At 36.6% G+C, this 24,025-nt stretch overlaps 1 protein-coding gene across 2 annotated transcripts in view; it reads left to right on the top strand.

The window, feature by feature from the left end:
* DIAPH2 (diaphanous related formin 2) overlaps positions 1-22,166 on the top strand; it is an 825,716-nt gene extending 803,550 nt beyond the window's left edge. For both annotated transcript variants that reach the window (XM_087427460.1, XM_014795691.2), the window contains one exon: positions 16,837-22,166. In XM_087427460.1, the coding sequence (XP_087283586.1) occupies positions 16,837-16,901 (65 nt within the window). In that variant the 3' untranslated portion in view covers positions 16,902-22,166. The remainder of the gene's footprint in view (positions 1-16,836) is intronic.
* The last annotated feature ends 1,859 nt before the right edge of the window (positions 22,167-24,025 follow it).

Genomic DNA, 24,025 nt, shown 5'->3' with positions numbered 1-24,025 from the left:
TGTACTACTTCACAATCTAACCATATATATTATCTTTTTTCCTCAATTCCCCTAAAAACACAAAGCTATCTCCAGAACCAATTTCAGTGATTCACAATTAGACCCATAGTAAAAGAAGGTATTGAAAAGATAAGGTAGAATTTGTAAACTATGTATTGTCCCATACAAATATGTGTATATGGGAACAAATGACATATTTATGTCTATACATCCTCATAAAAGTTTTGTTCAGAGAAAGAACCAACAGTTATATACTGAATGGCTGTTTAGTATTGAGAAGGCTAAAAAAGAGATAGAAGAGACATTCTCTGCTATCTTGGAACTATCATCTTGGAAAGGTAATACATGAAATGGTAGTGAAAAGTGTGAAACTGGCTAAAATTACAAGCTGAATTTTGTGGTACAAGCCAAATTTGTGCTATTGGAGTCCAGGGGAGAGAAAGATCAATGAAGGCCAGAGGGGTCAGGGAGGTGGGATTTGGACTGGGCTTAAAGGATGGGTAGACTTTAATAGAGGGAAGGGAGAAGGCAGAGGTGGGCACATAAGCAACAATCTGGAAGATGTATAGGTGTGTTCCTGGAACAGTTATGAAGCCAACCTAATTAGATTGAAGGGTGAGTCGTAGAGAATAGGGGAAAATACGATTGGATAGAGTGTGGTTTGTGTAAAAAAAACCACAACAAAAACAGAAAGTATGTAATTCACAAATTTCTCCTTTACTTTTTTAGCTGCCACAAATTTTAGAGCCAAATTTATTATACATATAGTCTAATCTCCCTCAGCTACTTCCTTTAGACTGATTCTGCTCACTTTTATCTTCATATGCCTTATCTTGCAGTGAATTTTAATCTATGAGCCCTCCAAAGTCCTTTTGGAAGTTAACTTGTTACAATTTTTATTGTCGTTTCATCTTTTTTTTTCACCATTTCAAATTAGAGTTGAGCCAAGTTAGTCTTGTTTTAAATCCACTGCAGCCTTTTGAGCTGGGGAGTAGGGTGTCTTTGGGAAGGCTGCTCAGAAAGGCAGGCTAGAGGATGACTTGAATGGAGGAAAGTCTCAGTATAGTGAGGAGTCTAGCCAGAGCCTTGTTTCTCAAATTTTAGTAGTAGTAAAAGGAATCTGTAGATTCATTTTAATGGGAATCTAATTCTTTTGGGTCTCTGATAATTGACTTAAAACTATTTTTAATATATTGTTACTTAAATATCGACAAATATAAAAATAGGCATAAACTCCTTATGATTTAACATTTTTTATAAAACAGACAAAAATAAAATTAATGTTAATTTAATGTCTACTAATGCTAGATTTAATAGTAGAAAGATTTAGCTTAGGAGCCAGTTATGTATTTTGACCTCATTAATACTAATGCAGAGAATCTCTGTTGTATAAGTAGACTGGACAAAATGGTATTAAAAACTTCAAGGGGTTATCATCTAACTCAAGATCATCAGACTCCACATTGAATGAAAACTCTGGTATTGAGCAACTCTCAAATTCCAGTTTTAATAGAGTGTCAACTTGATAATTTTGTAAAGTTGCCTTGCTCACATGAAGATAAGGCTAGGATTGAAATCTTCATAATATGGATATTTAATCCACTTATTGCTGGAATCAGGAAGGAAAAAAATCATTCAGTGCACATTTAACCCTCTATTTACAGCTAATGAACAGTTGCAAGTTGGTCCACAAAGACTACATTCCATTGTGTGTCTGCTCACACCGTGAAGATGGTACTGCCTTCTTTGTCACAGTTCCTTATATGTCCAGCTTACCTATGCTATGGTGTGAAATAGTATCACACTCTGGGATGACTCAACTCTAAAAAATTTTCTTTCATCATATTATGAAACTTTCCTTAATTCAGTATACTTTGATGTTGCTTGGCTTTCAGGTAATACAAAAACAAATATATAGATCCATGAGCAATACACTAGTTTCCTATAAGGTGATGATACAGAATATGCTTATGTTAATATTTTTTACATAAAAATGAAAACACAAAACTTTAAATATATCCTGCTTTAAGAAATTACGGCCTAGTGAGCTTTGCTGACTAATTTTTGAATGCAGTTAGCCCCAACATTAGGAATCAGATTGTGTAATTCATGTCTTTGTTATATTGGGCTCTTTTAGAACAGAAATTTACTCAGGACACCTTAAGAAACAAAATGGGTTTCACTTCCTTTTGTGTGTCTGTTCCTTCTTTTCTATTTCTCTTTCAACTGGTTTATTACCTTGTTGAGTAGTGCCTTTCATCAACAGGCATGTCATGTGTTACTAGCCAGCCTATGAATTGGCTGCCCTTGAGAGGGCCAGATGTCTATCGTGGTCCATTCAGTGGCTTCTGTTAGGAAAGAAAAAGAAAAAGCCTATTCAGTGCTGCTTCCTAAGTAAAAAACTGTGAGCAGGACAGTTTCAGCTAGAAGTGGTGTTGGGCATGTCAGGCACAATGACCTGAGATAACTGGTTTTGCTCTGTGAAAATATCACCTCTTTCAGGGTCATGGGAAATGCAAGTATAAGTTATATTCATTGCGTCCACTTACTCCTCAACCTTTTGCAATATGGCTTCTGCTCCCCTTATTTCACTGAAATTGTTCTCATTAAGGTCTCTAATAACCTTCATATTTCTAAAGCTGATAGTTTTCTGTCTTTATTTTACTGCATCTTTCTACAGCATTTTATATTATTGCTTGCTCCATTTTTCAAAATATCTACTCCGTTGGCTTCCATAACGGGTGCTCTAATGTTTCATTCTGTACCTTTCTGAATATTTGCTGTCTGTTTTCCTCACGAACTCCTCTTCCTATGCTCATCTCTTAAATATCAGTGTTTACCAGGATTTGATCATCAGCCCACTGTTCTTCTCACTCTACATATTTTCCTGAGTGATGGCTTCAGTTACCACCTATATGATGAGACTCCCAAGTCTCTCGTACTCTTTCCGAGCCTCTCCCTTGAACCTCAGTGTTATAATATTTAACTGCCTGCTGGCCACCTCCACTTGAATATCTTAAAGGTATCTCCAACTTGAAAATCTCAAACTGAACTCAGTATCCTCTTTGAATGCAACTGCTCCTCCTGTATACCCTATCTTAGTTGATGGACCCACCGTTCTCCCAAATGTATAAACTGGAAATTTAGGAGTTGTCTTGGACTCCTTCTCTATTCTCCGTATCCAATTAATCCCTAAGTCTTATCTTGTCCCCTTTAAGCCAATCCACTGCATGATCATCAAACTATCTTATAATTTCACTCCCTGTTGCGCATCTAAAGTCCGAGAGCCTTAAAATGGCATGTGACCATCTGTGATCTGGATGTTACTTCTCTAGCCTCAGAGCCCATAGTCCCCTACCTTTAATCAACACTGATTTGCTTATAGTCACACACACATATTTTTTTTCTCATCTCTTCTCTCCCTTTCCTCACGGTGTCTCCTTTCCCTGGAATATACTTTTCCTCCACGCTAATTCATCCTCATTCTTTCAGAATCAACTAGAAAGCCTTCCCAGAGATCCTTCCCCTAAGGCTTGGCTAAGCGGTCCTTTTCTGTGCTCTTGAAGAATATACCCCTAATCACAGTACTCACTGTAACTGTATTCTAATTATCTTTATATGCTACCCCTATTTAAGTGAGAATATCATGAGGCAAGGGGCTGAGACCTTTCATTTTTGTATCAGGGGATATAATATAATCTAGATTCTAAAACTGACTCCCTGAGAACTGTGTAGCAGACTACAGAAGAATCCCTAACACATCTCATCAGACTAATTTTTAAACCAAAAGGCCACAATGACTACATGGTACATACCTTGAAAGAAGAGACTGGCTCATTTATCTCTGGCAGGCACATAGTCAGTGTTCAAGAAAGGATTGTTGAAATAAATTGCTGGCCAGTTTTTGGACAGAGGGAAGTATACCTGACATAGGAAGAGACCCTGGTTATGACGGCAAGGCTCTCTCTTTCCAGTGAATAGGTCTACTCAGGAAACCAAATTAAAGGTCAGCTGTCCTAGAAAAAAATCTGCTGTCCTAGAAAAAAATGAGTGACTGGTTTTACTAGATGCATCATCCAAGCCAGGCCAGAATCTCTAGAAATAATCTCTTTCTACCCTAGGGGACAAATCTGTCCAGACAACTGGAATCCTAAAGCAGAGAAGCAATAGAAAGCAGTCTGGCAACATTTCTCTACCCACTGGGTGACAATAAGAAAAGTAAATTGCTATAAAAGATTTTCATTGCTTCCCAAGGGCATAAAAATACCCCAGCCCGTGATGACTTGTGAAATAAATAAAAAGTCGGAACCTTGATAAATTCTGATTTCCTGCCTTATCTTTATTAAGTCTTTGTTTTTATAGGCTAATCTGAAAAAGACTTTTATAAACATCTGTTTGCATCTTATCCCATTGTCCCTAAAGTGGCTAAAACATGTCATAGTCTCCATATGAGGCTGTCTAGACTTTAAAAAGTATAGTAAGATCTTGATGTTGAAATCTTCGCAATGTGACTCTTATAATATGAAATATAGAAAACGTTAAGCATTGGGGCTGGCCCAGTGGCATAGTGGTTAAGTTCACGCACCCTGCTTCGAGGTTCACAGGTTTGGATCCTGGGTGTAAACTTACTCTCTGCTCATCAAGCCATGCTGTGGCAGTGTCCCACATCCAAAAAATAGAGGCAGGTTGGCACAGGTGTTAGCTCAAGGACAATCTTCCTCAAGCAGAAAGAGGAAGATTGTCAACAGATGTTAGCTCAGGGACAACCTTCCTCACCAAAAACAACAACAAAAAAGTTAAGCTTTTACTCTATATCGGGTATCATTCTCGTCCTTTTACATTATTGCCTCATTTAGTCCTTGTAACTACCTTAAATAGGTCTTTAAATATTATTTTCATGTTCACAAAGGAGAAAATAAGTTTAGGAAAACATAGCTACTCAATGACAGAACAAAGATTTGAACCCATATGGTCATACACTGAGAACTTTGATCTGTCTGTAATAGAAAATCATGGATAACCATTAGAGATAGAAACCACTTTTTGCTTGAGGACTGTTGACTGATTCGTGTGTGTGTGTGTTTCACAAGTATCAGAAGATTATTATGGGCCAGGTACTAGATTATCTCCTTTAATTCTTTTAACTCCCTACAATGTAAAGACTATTATTATCCTCATTTTGCAGAAAAGGGAATTGGTGTTTAGAAAGGTTCCTTGTACAAATATATAAATGTGAGGGTGGCCTGTTTTATTACAGAAAATGTGTCTAGTAATCTACATTAGTAAGTTCAAAGACAACGTATACAAGTCAGCTTTACTTGACTCCATCGTCATATGTACAAATGGGGGTAAGAAAGAGTATAACGCTTAAGGCCAAGTTTCTACTCCCTACCCCAACACTGCCTGCATTAACCAGGGAGAATAACCCAGTATGCGTAGCTTGCTGAAATGGTCAATATCGTTTATGATCAAAGGACAGACTTTATTTTTAATTTGTCTTTTGCAGGTAACATGTTGCTGCAAAGCAAATTTGAAGTCTCATTTGATTTTATCGTTGAAGTAAAACTCTCCAGATGATGTCACGATGTGCCTCCTTATCTTTCTGAATGTTTACCCATCTTTTTGGAGAGAGAGAATGTCTAGGTTCACTTCTTAAGACTAGAACTTTTAGAATTTAGAATCTAAGATTCGTGAAATACATTTATAAATGACAACAGTGTATGAAGACAAATTTGTCTGTGCTCTAAAACCAGCAGACTTATAAGCCATTTCTTTCTGATCAGGGAACATTCTGTAGCCCTTATTTAAGCAGGGCAGAAAATGGCACTTGATTTCTTTTTTTTTCTTTCCATTATAATGTACTTACTGATGGTATAATCAACAATGAATTAATTCAGAGATTATTGAATCCTAGACTGTACTTTCTTTAAGTTGAGAACAGTAAATGCTTTTTGTCTGAAGACTGAAAATTTAACATCCTACTTAGGTTGTTTCCCTAATTTGCCAAGTTAATCATGCTCAATGCCAAAAATTCAAACATGGAAAAATATAAAAAAGAAAAAAATCATGACCCCACCATTCAGAGATAACCACTGTTTTTATTGGTATATATCTTTCCAAACTTCTAAAAATTGTATTTTTTCAAATATAAGAATATGATACGCTCTTTTGTAACTTGCCTTTTTTACTTTATAATGTAGACTTCTTTCTGTCAAGCACATATAGATCTATATGATATTTTAGAATGGCTGCATAGTATCCCAGTATATGTGGGTCCCATCCTTTATTTATCTAATCCCATGATGGACATGTAGGCTATTTACAATTTTCACCAATGTAAATAAGGCTGCAAAGAACATCAGTGTACAGCCATCCATATTTATACATTTGTCTTATAATGTGAGGACTGGCTTTGTTCCAGGAGACTTAAAAATCAGGAAAAGTTCTTTGAGACTTCTTATATGAGAGGCAAGTTGCTAGTGAGTAGCCATTTTTACTCATCTATAGGCTAAGCCTGCGCTTGGGTTGTGCATAGATTGCCTTAGACACTAAAATTACAAAGGAACTTCTGTCAGTTATGAATATGACATTGAGAAGCTGTGTTTTAACTCTGTCCTAATTGCTCATATTTAAAACAACTGCTGACTGGCTTCTACCTTAAGGGACAGTTTATATTTTAAAACAATGGCACTGGCAGCTGCTAAAGTGTCTGTGATATTAACCATACAGGTTGCCTTTGTCCATCCAACTGGTTAAGTAATTAAGCACAGGCTAGCATGGGGAACACTACTAATGGGAAGCACCTGTTTAGAGGATCGCACATTGTAAGTTGTAGATTAATATCTTCTCTCCTCCAAATCATAGCCATTGGTATATTTTTGTGATCCAGTCCTTTGGGATATGGAGGCATCCTGCAGGGGAAGGCCTGCCATTTCTGCTTTGCTATAGAAGCCAGCGAACTTACATAACCCCAGAGTACTTGGGGCTACTGAAGCTGCAGAGTTGGGCTGACTACTCTAAAACTTCCATCATCAGCAAGAAGTAGGTAGCCCGGACCCAAGAGATAGGTTGCACATATTAAAAACAAAAAGAATAGATATATAGTCTTAGAGTGATTAAGAAACAAAAGCAAATGACAGGTAAGTATCTTCTAGGTCAGCATAGCAGCAGCAAAGCTCAGGCAGATCGCAAACAACTGCCACAGGAAATGACAGAGGATTGTCCATCATCTGATCAAAGTTAGAGAAATGGCTGATGCCTAATATTCTTAGTCATAGGGATCTATGTCACACGTGGAATAGAAAGGCACAGAGTCGACAGGTGATAGGAATGAATTGACTCTGTATCCACAGTGCCATTTAACAGCTAGTTTATCTGTACCAACCCAAATGGTTGCTCAAGCTCTCATCTTGCCAAGTACTCTTGGCCCAGGTCACTGCAATCTATGTATGCGTTCATCAACTCTTCTCCTGCCACTCTTGATAGTGCTATCTAGGCTTCAACAATAGAGCCTAACCAGATGATTCCAGAGGGCCCCACCGCTGCTGGGTATTTTTGTTTTATTTTTTCTGGGTTGTTTGCTTGTTTGTTTTGAAACAGAACTGCTGTCTTCCCTGTAAATCATTCAGGATTGTTTTTAAAAGTACCATTAAAACTAAAATCACATGTTTATGGAAATAGCTATCACTATGAATCTGGCCAGTCCACTGCATTTCCTTTCATTATTTTCCTCCCCTTCCTAGAAAAAAAAGATTAAATATGTATAGACATTCTGATTCTCCCTTTATACATCCATTGCTTTTCATGCTCCCCAAATAGGAAAAATTTGGTAATTAAATAGTCAGCAACATGAAGAACTAGAACTCACTTTTTCTAATCAAAAATTAACAGCTATATTTCTATTCTTCGTGTTGAAATCCTACCTATCTTTTAAGGCCTAACTGAGATGAAGTTTTACCTGACCTCAACTCCTGCACTCAAGGGATATGATTTTTCTCTACTCTGAACCTCCGTCGTACTTAGAGTGTAATAGATGCTGTAATAGACATATAATTAGTTTTATGTTGTAGTTGTTTGTACATTTATCTTTTCCTCCCTAATAACTTATTAGGGTGCCTATTATGGTACTCTGCAGATAGTTTATGCAGTAAAAACTTGTGGGTGAATGAAAAGAAGGAAAGAGGGAGGGAGGGTTTCTTTTCCTTTCCTTATATTAATGGCAAAGTATATTCCCTGTGTATAAGCAGTACAGTGGAAGGTGAATTGCAGGATCAGTTCCTGATTCATTGCTAGTGTTTGGATGATTACTTAATCAAAAAGACAGTTTCTGAGAAACCACTATGTGTAATCCACTGTGATAGACACCTGAGCGGCTCTGTTGTAGTTTGTGTGGTTTCTTTTTGTTTGCTCGTCAACATAAGTTTCATATATATATTTTACGTGGGAGCTCTTCCACCTATTTTCTAACATGATTCATATTTTTATTTGTCACCTTTTCCCATATTTTCTAGATATGCAGGCCTCGTCATCAGACTTTCAACCTCATAGAGATAAAATTTGTCTTAGGGCCCAATTGCATTTCCCAGTAAAGAAGCAAACATAATGCGTGGCTAATGTACAAAACCAAGGACAGTTAAAAAACATCTATTCACTGGCTTTGACATTGAGTCCAAAGATAATCAATAGCAAGCTCTGTGGCAGTGGAAATACTGAATGATATACTGATTTTATTTTTTTCTGAGCCATACTTTTCTAAAATCCTTTGAAATACTCGTTATCAATTATGTAAATGCGAGTGATTTAAAATCCCAAGAAGTTGGTTGTACATGTTATGAAAATATGTGTATGATAAATAAAAGTATGTATTGCATATTTTCTACATTTGTAGCTTAATGTGGATTAGGTTTTTAATGCCTTGAAGTAATATTATTGTATTATGTGGTTTTACTTTTATCACATATTTCAATCTTCCTAAAGTTGCCATAATTGAGTTTGTTTGATAATGTACCTTTATATTACTACAAGACTTGATAGTTTGCAAAATATTAGGTTCATAATAGAGATAGAAAGTAGAGTTACTACCTGGCAGGGAGGATAAGAAGAAAGTGAAATATAGAAAAGTGATTTAATCTCACTACTGCAGTTTTGCGAAATATAATTTGTTTTTCCCCTAGCACAGCAGAGTTTCATGCTGATAACAAGCTACTGAATTAATAAATCCATTGCAACTATTGAGACTTTTCCTTTAATAACATAACGAATGCTGAGCATTAAGAAGAAAAAAGGAAAGGCATTCTTTGTGCAGATGTTACCTCTAGCAGATCTACATTCCTAAGCATAGGAAGAATACCAACATCATACCCTGAGCAATATCAATGTGAAAATAATTTGTGCATCTCAATTAGAATACTGTATTTTCCACACAAAAGCATGCTGTTTCCTGGAACGTATTTGCTTATTTTCCAATTGGAAAGACATTTAGGGGTCTATTTTGTTATCATTACATGTGCTTTACTCCAATTACAGTTAATGGGAGTTGTGTGTCTATAGTCACAGTAGCCTCTGAACTACTTTAACATTATTGCTTTCCATTATCATCCTCGTTAAAATAACTTTCATTTCTTCCGCCAACCTGACATACCATGGTAATCTGGGTTTCTGTTTGCTTCACATGGATTTATTTGCATGTAATGAAGGATGTAGATTACACAACATGGCCTATTTCTACTTTTAAGAACATTATGATGTCCTTGAGATTAGACTAGGGCTAGAACTATTTAATTGTTAAATGGAGGTAATTGATTGGCTTCTAGACATGCATTTTTTGTATAGAACCTGTGTATACAATTCTGTTGGAATAAAATAATTTGATATAGTTTAATACCTGTGGTATCTAGTGGAAACCAAATTTGTAAAACGTATTATAAAACGTTAGAGAAAATAAGGTTTACAAACTAGAAGCACTAGGCTTTATGAATAGCCAACAAAACTATACATTTAATTCCAATTATTCAAATTTTTGACAGGGCAAAAATAATAAGAATAAATGTATTATAAAATCTCTAGGTAGAATTGGTGATGCTCTTTTCCTTAGTGCTGGACTTTGCTGTATTTCCAGAAGAAAAGTGGTCAGCCAGCAGAAAAAGTGATCACAAGACAGGCGAAGAGGCTTATTAAGTCTTTAAGAAAATGAGGAACCTGAGGAGAACTCTTAAAAACATCATTAGGGACATTAGAGTCTCTTGACTCACTGGCACTCAACAAATAGACATTTGCCTAGCCTTATTAGGATAGCCTAGTTAGTACCCATTGGGTTTGTTTTTCCAGCTGTGTTGTTTTCAGGGTGTTTTGTGAGTATAGCATAATGTAGAGTTCTAAAATGTGCCCTAAAAATATGTTTGAAATGAAAATATAAATTATGGAGGGTTATCTCCACCAGATAGTAAAACATATTTTGAGACTGAAATAATGAAATCAGAAGGTATTGGCACAAAAAATAGTTGGAAAAATGCTTAGGTCAATGGAACAGAAATGTACCCTAGTATAGACAATTTAATGTACGATAAAAGAGGTATCATGAATCAGTTTAGAAATTCATGATTATTCAACAAATGGCACTGGGACAACCCATTTCCTCTTTGCAAGAAAAAAAGAAAGAAAGCAAGCGATGTGGAAGCTTAAATGTAAAAAAAGAAAAATCAAACCTTAAAGAACAAAAAGAGAAATAGTTGAATGTATATCAAATGTTTCTGGCTAGAGAAGGACTTCCTAAGCTTAAAAATAAAGGAACAAATCACAGTGTAAAAGATTGATAGATTCAGCTACATAAAAATAATAGCATATGTTTCTAAAAGCCCACAACACAAACCATATAAACAGCCAATCAACAAACTAAGGAAAATGTTTTAATAAATATTTCAATTGGTTACTATCTGTAATGTGTAGAGTTCAAAATAAAAACAAATGCAAAAACCTAAGACCCAAATAGATTAATAAGCAATGGACATGGCCAGCATTTTAAGGAAGAAATATAAATTGATTGATAATAACATATGAAAAATTCCACCTCACTAGGATTTGAAGAAATGCAAAAAGAACAAATCAGATGCTGTTAGTCACTTTTCACATTAGCACATTTTTAAAAGATTAATACCCAATAATGAGATAAGAGAGACAAATTCATGTACTTACTGCCAATTGGATTTAAATTAATACAACTATTCTGAAATACAATTTGGACTTAATTTTGCGTATTTAACAATGCCACTTCCACACGTGGTGTTATATAAAGATATAACTATAAGGATGTTATAGGGAAGGAAGAAATATTCCTCTACCCTCTAGGTTCTTCTGGCTGGTCTAAGAATTAAAATGACATGAGACAGAAAAGCAGGAGAAAATCCAAGTTTAATAACATGTATACAGGAGAGAAACCCAGGAAAACTGAGTAACTTTCCAAAATGGCCAAAGCCACCCCGTTAAATACCATCTTCAGCTAAAGACAGAGGAGGATGTTGGGGGTAGTGGTTTGAGACTTCAAAGGGAAGGAAGGCAATTCACATGGAGACGGAAAAGCTAATGTTTGGTAAACAAATGTTTGCCATGCCTTGCAAAGACAACGAGACATGGAGAGGACTTTGATCAAATGGGCCTTGCTAGGTTCCTCCCTGTCTCCCACACCTAGTTCGTATTATGCTAGAGTTGTCTGTGGTGATAGCTCCTTCCTGGAACAGACCTTCTAAAACTCTTTTAGGCAATTGGGGGAGGGAGGCCAATGTTTCTTCCTGAGTCTTTTGTTCTTAAAAATAAACAAGCCAAAGAGACACATTTTAGGGTTGCAAATTCTGCTCCCCTACAATGTTCATTGTGAGGCTTTTTATAATAGAAAAAATTGGGAGCAACTTAAATGTCCAGCAGTAGAGAAATGGTTAACCAAATTGTAGTATATTTATATAATATAAAAGAAGCATATGTGGCTATTAAAAATCATGTTTTCAATATCATGTTTCAGAAATTTAATGACATGGAAAATTTCTACAATAAAATGTTAAATGAAAAAGTAGAACACCAAATTGCATAAATAGTTTGAGCCCAACATATTGTTTTTTTAAAAACAGACACTATTCTGGTAAGAATGAAAAGAACAAATCTGGTCAACTAATAGAGTGATTGGCTGTCCTCCACCAGGAGATTGGGCCCAAGCCTAATTCAGCTGCCACCTTCCAGTCATTTCTAGTGAGTGAGAAACTGTATCAATTCAGGAATCCCAAAATCACAGAAAAAAGCATAAATCAAACAGTTTTGGAATCATGGGACACAAGGGGAAAAAATGTAAGTTCATATGAGATGATTTCAGCATGACAGTCTAAAATAAATTATCTTTCATCAGCATTTGGAATGCAAATAGCTACTCAATAGACATTTTCTGAAGCAACCTCAAGTTTTCTTAGTTTTCTTAGCCTAAACTGCATGAACCCAGTCCTCTGCTCTATTTGCTGGAAACAGCGCCTACCCATTGATGGTCATTCTGCCACACCATCACTTTTGAAGAGCTTTGGAGAAAACAAAGCTCACAGTAAATTACAGAGGGTTTGTTTTACTTTGTTTTCTGGCCAGCTAATTTGCATTAAAATGGGGTATTTTGTAACACAATGTGCAGTATATCCCAGACACATTTATTTTATGTTACCCTGCTGGGAAGGTATAGTGCATTATGTTAGCTCAACATTGATACATCTACATGCCTATGAAGCACCAGGAAGGAAACAGTTCTTCCATAGACGACAGGTGGACACCTAATCTAGAGGGAAATGAATAATGGACGTGGCCTTTTTATCACAGGTTTTCAATCCCAACTTGACCTACTCATGCAATTACAAGACACAGCCTCGTACCTTTGGCATACACTCACTTTGCTAGAGGATTAATTGCACATTCCCAGATTACATACCACAGGCTTGAATCCTTTGGTCTATCTTACATCATGTTTTAAGCTTTATCTATGATATGCTTATTCCTCAGTCATTTCACTTGACAAAGTTTTCAGTAAGAAGGAAATTAGTGATGTAGATTTACCTATGGATCTGAAATTTTGTGACATTCAGGTATTTCATGGATGATGTGCTTTGTACATAGTTGCTGAATAAATAATTGCGTGAATGAATTTTAGAGCAATACAATAATGAGTTTCATCCATTCACTGCAGGACTCAGTTGGGAAGGTTTTGAGATGAATGCCAAATCAATTTATGCTCAGAAAAAGCAGAATGCTTCTTGCTCTTATGACAGTGGGGAAAGCTTTGACATTTTGACATTGGTTTGAGCTGGTTAACCTGATATTCAGAATGTGCAGAAGCGTGTTAAAGCTGGGCCATGTATTTATATTCTTTGTGGTGACAGATTGGAATATTATTTTAGTTTTGGCCACCCTTCCTCCATGGAATGCACATTTTCACATAACTGTGTCCCTCTCTCCAACTTCACACTATGACCAGGTCGCTCTCTATAATGTCAGAATCTCTTCACTTTCACATGGAGCATATTTCAAAGACAAGTCTTTGATGACCAAAGAGAATCTGTTTGTTAGGGTATGCATACCCAACTATGGTGGATTTGGAAGGTACATCTTAGGACTGACATCTCAGGCTTTACTGCTGCGTTAATCCTGTGATTACAAACAATAGAATCCCTTATTGAATTCTTTAAACCATGAGGATACGTTAGATTCTCTAGGTTTTCTTATTTACTATGTTACCTCATATGCATTAAGAAAATGGAAGCAAAGGAAGATTATGACAAATCGTGTTCACCCCATCCTCTAATGAAAAGTGTTTTCCTGTATCTCATTGCACAATATCCCCAACAAGTATACAAACAGACAGACCCACCCCCCCATCTTCCTCTCTTTGATTTACAAAAAGACAATAGGCAAATTGGAAAGGGAAGCCACTACTTGTTAACAAAGCTCTCCCCATCATTTCAGGTAAATAAATATGTCTTAAACTATTGACTTTTTGGTGAAGAGGCTCCTATTTTTGCCATCTAAACTATCAGTAGTTTGGGGAGAATAAGACTGATTAGAAAAGTGAATTTGGTTCAGTCTGGGTCTCCTGGAGCTCTGAAATCATATCACATGTGCACCCACTTCCCCCGCCTATGTTTCCAAATAGGGAATGCAGTCACTCTCACAATCACCTAAATTACTCCATGCCTCTGACAGCAGTAGTAGCTAACATTTGTTCCTTTATCATAAATTTGATGCCAACTATGTGCCCTGACCTTATGAGGGTCAGGCCACTGATTTTTGCACATTAGTATTTAATAGTATAAATATAGAAGTTGTACTTCAAAAAATTCAGTGATTCTCGATGTCCTTCAAAGAAGCCATGAATTCAAGCATTAAAAGTTGTCATCATTAGATTTCAAGCTGTTAGAATGTGAAGAGAGATTAACATATATATATTCATGTTATATATGCATATAACATGTTATACTCTAAATTGCACTTCTGGCGTGGTCCATATAAGTCTAGAGTATAAATATATATGTTTTGCACCTAAAATAGTTTTAACATAAATACAGAGAATTGTAAATAAATCATACAATCCAGATCAATCATTGCTGCCATTGTTTCTAATGGCATTTTTTCATAAACAAGGTTGTATGTTGACATTTCAAAAATATAAGTGGTAACCTTTACAGAATTGCTTCCTCTTGTAATTATCTAATTAACATAGGGGCTGGTTAGGTACCAAAAAAATTAAAAAGAGAGAGAGAAAGAAGGAAGGAAGAGAAGGAGATAGGAAGGGAAGCAATGTAGAATAATTCTCTTTTGTGTATGCCAAGAGCTGGATTTGGGCCCTGAACCAGTGTTTATCCTGCCTTCCAAAAGCTTCAGTGTCCTTTCCTCAATTCATTTTGACCTGAAAGTTTATTTTCTCACAACAAATGCTACCAATAAGTGGCAAGTTGATGTGAATCCTCACATCATATCATTTAATGCTGCGAGGCTGGGTTTTTGGATGTGGTACTTCTTATGAATCCAGTGGGCAGAGAGTGATGATATGGGGTGCCAGTGGCATTCCTGGAGTGAGTGCAGATGCCAGTTGACCTTAGTGTATAGGACCACCAAAGCACAATCCCTTTTTTGATCTGGGACAATCCTCTGTGAATGGTATCATCATTCTCATATCTGATAGCTTTAACACTGAATGCTTAAATGCTAGCAATACAGTGGTAACCATTATATTATAATCTCATTTTTAAATGATTTCTAGGATATCCCAAACCAATCTGTATGCAAACCAGTGACATATGAGTAATAAACCCTTTATCTCAGAATGTTATCTTCACATTTTTAGCTGAATTGTGACCCATATCACAAAGTAAATAATGGATTTTTTTAATGGTATCTTTAAAAGGATACACAAATAATCCATCACTCAGATATATCTCTGAATAGAGAAAATGCCTCTTTCTTTCTCACCTCTCAGTGATATTATTGCATTATAAGGCACTTTAAAGCTTATGGCTGGTTGGTTCAGTGCACTCATACTGTGGTGTTAATGAGGCCAAGGTCATGGAGGCCAGTTAGCTTTGCTCTGTGTACTGACCACAGACTACCGGCAGTCAGTCAAGAGATACTAATACAGATGAGAAAGGTACCATGGCAAAACCTCAGCACTTCTCACAGTCCATCCTCCCCAGGGGACAGGCAAGATGTGTTCCTTGGGCTTCATCCTTTTACGGAGGAAATGAGGAGTAGCTTGGGAGGCCCCAACATCTACCTCTGAACAAAGCAAGCTTGACATTTAGGCATTAACTTTGCATTATAATCCCCCATCATACCATTGATTTGCTGTGTAACCTTCATCACTAAAGCAGAGATAATAGGATAGAATGAAATGGGCTTACCTCCCGGGGATGTTGTGTGAATTAGCAAATTAACGAGTGTAAAGTGTTAGCATTTATGTAAGTGCTGGTGGTTGTCATTATTTCTAGGGACCTAGTCGCATTCTAAATAGAGAATCTAAGTATATTATGCTTTTGTCAGAAAGGGATTTTCATCCACATCAATTGCATTTAAGCTGAGCATAAAACAGAGGTGATAATAACATAGTAGTGATCATCACAATGCAGAGCTGTAAACCTTTTTCCTATTAAAACTAAAACTATTTTCAGCAACTTCTTTCAATGCTTTTAAACTTTGCTTTCCAAGCTTTGTGCCAATAGTTATCTCTACAGTGATTATTCTTCCTGTGACGGGTGAGGGGAATGGGACCTATTCATTATTCATTTCCATAATGACTATATAATGTACTGAATTTGTTTACATCATACAATCAGGCAAAGACTCAGGAGCTGGTTTGATTGCCACGTGTTGCAATCATTGTTAAAAATAAAAACTCGATTGTGCTCTGCCCCCGCTGATGTCCTCTGGAGGTAGCCAACGTACAGACTGAACACTCAAAGGGAATTGAAGTGCTTTCCAACAAAAGGCACTGTACATAGATCTTTTCAATTTAACGTCTTTACCAAGGAATTTTGTTGTCGCCTGCTATTTCCAAGGGGACTGTGCTTGAGAGAATTCTTCCATTTCTTGTATCACTCTGACTTCACTTACCAAGAAAAGTCATTTATTGCTGATTGCAGAACTCTTGAACTCAGCCTGGCAGCTGCAGCGTGAACTCCTCAGATCTGGGCTTCTTGTTACTTATTTACATATTCATTTGAAGTGATTTTTCAGGACTATTTGAAAACCTCTCTCGACCTGACATCGTATAATAGCTGAGATCTAAAGCTCACCCTGTTTTTGATTCTTTTTCTCTTTGTGTTACAGATAACAGACGAGTACCTTTGGAAAGGTCACGCTCTCGCCACAATGGAGCTATCCCATCTAAGTGATTCCTGATGCCAAAGAATATGAAAATATTTAAGTAAACAAAATCATATATTTTGAAAAGAACAAAACATGCACTCAAGGGTTGGAGAGGAAATAAGTGCATTTCTGCAGAGATCAAGCTAAGCCGGATGAAATAGCGTGCATTTGTAAAGCTATTGCAAGAATCCTTCTAAGATTATACTAATATGAACACAATTATCAGGATTATAAAACATGTGTTCCATTGTAGTGTAAAGATGTGTGTTATTTGTTATTGTGCATGACCTGATGGTGATGATGAAAAGTGTAAGAAATTCTAAGGCTTTCAAAAACATTCAGTCTGTCAGAAATTTACAATGTTGCTCAAATTTGCAGGTCACCCCCCCAAAAAAAAAGGAAGAAAAGGAATAGAAAGAAAGAATCACTCAATGTCTGCTTTTGATTCCTGTTATATAGAAAGGGATAAGGCCAATAAAAATTAAATGTGCGTGTTAATAATTTGGAGAGGCGCTAATATTGCACACTCCGTAAGAGAAATCATTTTGAAAACTCACTCAAACACAGTGCTGCTTCACCCCCATCAAGTTCTTTAGAATCTTATCTCAAGTGAAAGCTGATGGGTTTGTCTGCTTTGGCTGAAATTAAATGTATCATTAATCTAGAGTTTCAGCATGATATTGCAGGCACTTATCGTTGCTAAAAATAAACCAAAGTTTAACAGAAACAGAGAAAGTGATTTAAACTTTATTTAAAGAGGTATTTTCTAATGATGCACATATATCTACTTTATACAAATACTTTATATGGCTATTTTTGAGAAAAACCTCACATTTTAATGTTTAAGCTAGGGATGAACCTGAAAATTCTATTACCTTTAGTTAGATTTTTAAAGGTAAATAGTGATTCCTATTCTCTGTGGTTTATTTCTTCTCTCCATTGCTTCTTTCTCCCATGACCCCCTTGAAGACAGACAGGGAATAGAGTTCTAGAAGACCTGAGAGGAAAAAGATTTCTCTCTGCAGGAGGCAGCAGAAAACTGTCTGAAAGGTCACTTGTTTTATCTGCCTTTCTACTCCCCTTTCCAATTCTGCCTTGGTGATCTGAAGAAGAACAAGAAATTATATATATGTATGTGTATATATGTCTATATATTTATATCTCCTGCTACAATAATTCCACATCCCAGTGACTAAGTGAACTTCTCAATCATCTTCATACTTCCTTATCTTATATTAACAAATTTAAATGATGCTGCCAAACCAACTCTTGGAGGAAAACAGGCTCTACAATTTTCTTAAATAGATGAGAGAGTAACGGTTATACTTAACTTGTCTATTATTTTCAAATAAGCACTGAAATAATGTGGTATAACTTCTCTGGAGTGTAATTTTAAGACTAATCCATGCAGATGATTGTGATTATTGTAAAAGAAGATTTCTTATATGTATATTTCTTATGTAGAAAATCCTATTTCTATGCCTCCAAAGCACATTATAGACATTCAGAAAGAACAAATGACTGGCTTGGCAGGTCACCACCTGAGATAATGTAAACAAGTGACCAGTAGCTCACAGTTTCCTTTATATAGATGTATAGTGATTCAAACTGCTGCCTTTTCCTCCAGCGCATTCTGACTTGGGTATTATACTTTAAAAAGCTCTGAAGCTGCTACGATAGAGAAATCAAAAAGAATAACAATATCTGAGATTTTACAATTTTATCCTATCTTAAGACACACGTGCACACACAAACAAGTTTAAGGGACATATCAATTTAACACACTCTTTTTTAACAACAACAACAAAGATTTAGGTTCTACTAATTTATGTAAATTCTTAGTGTGTATTTTTGACTTCACAAAGTCTTTTCTGAAATCTTCGTGGTATGGCTTCTTTGAGTCTTTTGATAGCTTTTCAGACTGTAGGAAAATGATATTTTGAAATATTAACCCTGACTAAAACTTAGGGCCATTTGCCATGCCATATTATCAAGCTGGTGAAGGTAGAAATACTGATGTGTTTCACCTTTTCCAGATGTGAACTTGCCTTATTTTTTAGTTTGTGAAAAAATGAGGTACTATTATTGATAAATTATATATTTGTACTTAGAGTAATCCTATATGCTTTTCACAAACATTATGAAACCTTTTAGGGTCTTTCACGAAGTTCCAATAATTGAGTTAAAGGGATTATTTCCCAGATTTATAATGGTCCTGTTCTAGCCATTTGCAGTTTTGTTTGAGATTGAAAAGTATCACCAAAAAACATACATACATAGTGACTTTTTTAGTATAGAACTAAATTAAAGTCTTATTGAGTTTATTACTGCCACATATGAGAAGCATCAATTTTTACAGATTTTCTTCAGAATGCTTTTAAAAAGTGCAAAACCCTAAAAATGTTTCCAGTTGTATTAGTTTCCTTTGGCTGCTGTAACAAATTACCACACACTTGGTGGCTTAACACATCAGAGATTATTCTCTCATAGTTCTGGTGGCCAAATGTCCAAAATCAAGGGCCATGCTCCCTCCAGAGGCTCTAGAGGAAAATCTTTTGCCTTTTCCAGCTTCTGGTAGCTATCGGCATTCCTTGGGTTATGGCCACATCCCTCTCTCTCTGCTTCATCTTCACATCACCTTCTCCTCTGTGTATCTAATCTCCCTCTGCCTTTGTCTTATAAGGACACAATTAGGTTGGCATTTAGGGCCTACCCAAATAATCCAGGATAATTTCATCTCCAGATCCTAAACTTAATTACATCTGTAAGACCCTTTTTCCAAATAAGATAACATTCACAGATTCTGGGGATTAGGATGTGGATATATCTTTTTGGAGGTGACCCTCAGCCCACTACAGTCTGCCCTCTGGCCCCCCCAAATTTATGTCTATCCCATGTGCAAAATATATTCACCATATCTCAACACTCTCAAAAGTCTCAACCTATTATAGCATCAACTATAAGTCTAAAGTCTCATTCCACTATCATCAGTTCGAAAGTTCCAAATCTCATCTAGATCACCAAAATCAGGTATAGGTGAAACTCCTGGAGCCAAAGCCCTCCCTATCTGTGAATCAGTGAAACAAGATGATAACAAGTTATCTGCTTCCAAAATACAATGGTGGGACAGGCATAGGATACTAGTTATAGACATTCCTATTCCAAAAGGGAGAAAATGGAAAAGAGAAAGGAGTCACTTGTCCTGATGGTTTTCAAAATTCAGCCAGCAAGATCCCCGTAGGTTTGAGGCCTGACAATAATCCTGTTTGTTTGTCTCAGGGCTCCACCCTTTAGGCCTGCAGCTCTGCCCTCTTGGCTTATGGATTCTCTGCCTCTGTGTCTGTGGCTTGCACTTCTGCCTCTGTACCTGCAGCTCTGCCCTAGGGGGTGATCCTTTATGTTGAAGGGCGCATGTTTGTTTGCAGCTTTATCGACCCGTTTCCTGCCTGTAAACTTTTGGTAGTCTAACAGCCTTCTTTCATTTTGTCCTGTCTCTATCTATCTCTTTCAAGCCAAGCTGGAAGTGTTTCTGCTGGTCTAACATTCTCAAAACTTTATGGGCCTCCCATGTATGTCACATTGATTCAATAGTGAGACAAGAGAGTCCCCACGGACCTTTGCCAGATAACCCCATCTCTATTTCTGGCTTTTATTGAGATGCTTGAGTGGATCCATGAGTCAACACCTAATCTGTTCAGCACTGGCCAAAGACTGTCCAGCTACATCTTTGGCTTTATCTCAGAGCACACTATCCTAACAGTAAACCTCCTAATTTTCACTCTTTTGCAATCTAATAGGCTCAAAATTTCCTGAATCATCAAGTGCTCATTCCTTTCTGCTTAACAGTTCTTTCCTCAATTTATCTATTTCCTCTTCTATTTTACTATAAGCTCAAGAAGAAACTAGGGCATACCTCCAACTCTTTGCTTGGATATCTCCTCAGCTAAATATCCAAGTTCATCACTTACAAATTCTACTTTCCACACAACTGTTGGAGACAATTCAGATAAGCTTTTTGCTGCTATATAACAAGGATTACCTTTCCTCTGGTTTCTGATAAAATTTTCCTCAGTTCCTTCCGAGCCCTCACCAGAAGCGCCTTAAACATTCATGTTTCTACCAAGAGTTTATTTAAGGCAATCTATGATTTTTCTGTCATATGCATCAGATTTCTTCCAGCCTCTACTCATTATCCAATTCCCAAGCCAATTCCACATTTTTAGGTATTTGTTATAGCAGGACCTTACTTCCTGGTACTAAAATCTGTTTTAGGTTCCTGTGGCTGCTGTAACAGATTACTCCAAATGTGGTAGCTTTTGGAGTAATCAGAAATTTATTCTCTTATTGTTTTGGAGGCCAGAAGTCCTAAATTGAGGTGTTGGCAGGGCTGTACTCCCTCTGGAGTCTCTAGGGGCAAATCTGTTTGCCTCTTTCAACTTCTTGTGACCATCATCATTCCTTGGCTTGTGGCCAAATTTTCTCTCTGCTCTGTCTTCACATCACCTTTCCCTCTGTATATCTAATCTACCTCTGCCTCTCTCATATAAGGATACTTGTGGTGGCATTTAGGGCCCATCCAGTTTATCCATGATAATCTCTTCAAGATCCTTGACTTAATTACATCTGTGAAGACCCTTTTTCCAAATAAGGTAATGTCACAGGTTCTGGGAATTAGGACATGGACATATCTTTGAGGAGCCACCATTTAGCTTACTACACTAGTCATTGCACATAAATGTACTTTTCACTTTTTAAAATGCATCTTTGGTGCTCCAACCAAATTCAAGATTGTCTCTAAAAGCTATTATCTATCTGCACAGGCTACTGCATGCTTTGATATTAAATGGCTGAACAGGCTATTCTAAAATTTGGTTGATACTTTTACTACTATGGCCAATTAGCTTGAAAAAATAATTGGTTCCAACTCTGAGTGCTGATATATCTCTTCTGCCCCTTTTATGGAGTCTTTGACCAAATGACCTATAATTCATAATGCAGGCGTCAAACTACCTCTGATACAGAAGGGTTCTTTATAAGCTTATTATTTTAGATATTGTGAATCCCTCAGCTGAAAGAAGAGGTGACAGCAAAGCCTGCTTTGAATGGGTATTGAGGGAGATTGTGCCCATACCAAGACACCCAGAAGAAGTATTTCAATAGCAGTAGAACTGTGGATTCGTGCTCTCATTTTGCCTCAGAATAAACACGTGTCTCTTCACAGGACCAAGAATGACTTGCAATCTATATGTAATGCATACTTACTTATTCAATAAAGATATACATTAAATGTTGTGCTGCCTATGATAATTAATATTAAGGATGAGTGAAAAGGCACAAACTGAAATATCAAGACAGGATATAAGAACATTATAGAAGAAGAAGCTTCAACTGAATGGAAGTACAAGAGTATTTCTGTAAGGACCTGGTCAGGTAGAAATCATGGGATATATTCAAAGACACACGTACCTGTGGGAATCATAAGATTTTCTTTAAGTATTATTTAACACTGCTTGCCAGAGTAGTGGAGAGATGTTTGTTTGCACAATTTAAGTCTAGAAAAGTCAGAAGGATGATTTACATCTTCCAGAGAAACTGTTTCTACAGAGAAGATTTCTTGTCTTGATTGTAGAATGAAAGCAAATGGGCTTCAAATGCTCAGAGAAGTAAAAATCTGGAATGAGTAATAAAGGATCATAGATAATTATTCCCTGGAGGGCTTTCAAAAGAATCTTTCATCATAGGTGAGCAGACCTGAAGATGGGGGTTGAACAAGGTAATAACCAGGTCTATAAATGATATGATCCAAAGTACCTGGCCAGACCATTGTTTCCCCTGGTATGGTTTGCTCCGGGAATCAAATACATTGGCTTTTTCTCCCCCAGAGAGCCAAGGAGGCTAATTCCTTAGTAGGGATTCTAAGAACCTTAGTATCCACAACTAGGGGAATTTGAGCTTAATACCAAGAGCTCAAAGGAAAGTGGAAATCTGGAAATTGATATATATGCAATGCATGTAACGTGCTGCAAAGTTTTGATTTATAATAAAAAGAAAGCTATAGCCAAAGATCCCATTTACAGACTGAATTTATTTAGATGTCTAGAGTCCCAATGGCCAAAAATGAAATATTATTACAGTTAGTATCCATTGCAGAGAAAAACAACTTGCAAATTCATGAATTATGCACATCATGACTTTTTGTTCCTAGTTCTTGGAGATTAGCCAGAGTTCAGTCTTTAGCCATGATGACCTTGTATCTTGGCTAATAGAGATTCAGCCAATATTTTCACCTATATTTTGGCTAATTGAGGTCCAGACCATATTTTCACCTTTTGATGTTTATGAGCAAAGCACAACAGCTATTATATTATTAGAAATAATAATAATAAATTCTCAACTTCTCTACTTTGTGAAAGCCTCCATGTGGCTATTCTAATCGAGTGCTCATTCAGTGAACATTGTTTTTTAGGACACAATTATGAATTAAACATAGCTCCTACCTTCAGGGATCTCACAGTCTAGTGGGAGATGGGACATATACAAAAAGAATTGTAATCCAAGGTAGAAATAAAGTGGTCAATGTCATAAAAGTGGTATTGATAAGGCCTATGGGAGTTCAAAAGAAGCAAATCACTTAGATTTAGAGAGGTAAGGTGAGGTAGGTATTGAGCAGGTATCAATCAGTGTAGACTTTTTGGTCAAGGTGACATTTGAACTGAAATTTAAAGGCTAAGTAGCTTTGGACATGTGAAGCTTTTATTCAGTCAACTTCTAATGAGCACCTACTATGTGCTGACTACAATGCTAGGCTCTGAGAACATAACAGTGAACCAGAAAGATGTGATTTCTGTTTTCATGAAGCTTATGTCTTTTTGAGGATGGAGGGAAGGCATGAGCAGAAGTACAAATTTTGATGTGCATATGCAAGGAATATATTGAACTATTCAGTTTGACTAGAGTGTCACGTTCATGAAATGCAGCAGTGGTTATGTGGTTTGTGCTTGATTTAATAAATGGTAGGGAACTACTGAGGGATTTTGAGGAAAGAAATGATCTGGAGCACTTAAGGAAGATGATGCTGGAAGCTCTGTGTAGGATAGAGAGAGAGAGGTCACAGAAGGCTGACTTTGTTAGAGGCTATTGCAATAATACT

This window comes from Ceratotherium simum, chromosome X (genome assembly GCF_057802395.1).
Source record: "Ceratotherium simum simum isolate JZ-2026a chromosome X, ASM5780239v1, whole genome shotgun sequence".
Taxonomy (NCBI): domain Eukaryota; kingdom Metazoa; phylum Chordata; class Mammalia; order Perissodactyla; family Rhinocerotidae; genus Ceratotherium; species Ceratotherium simum.
The sequence above is the reverse complement of the archived record's forward strand: the minus strand, read 5'-3'. Positions and strand labels throughout refer to the sequence as shown.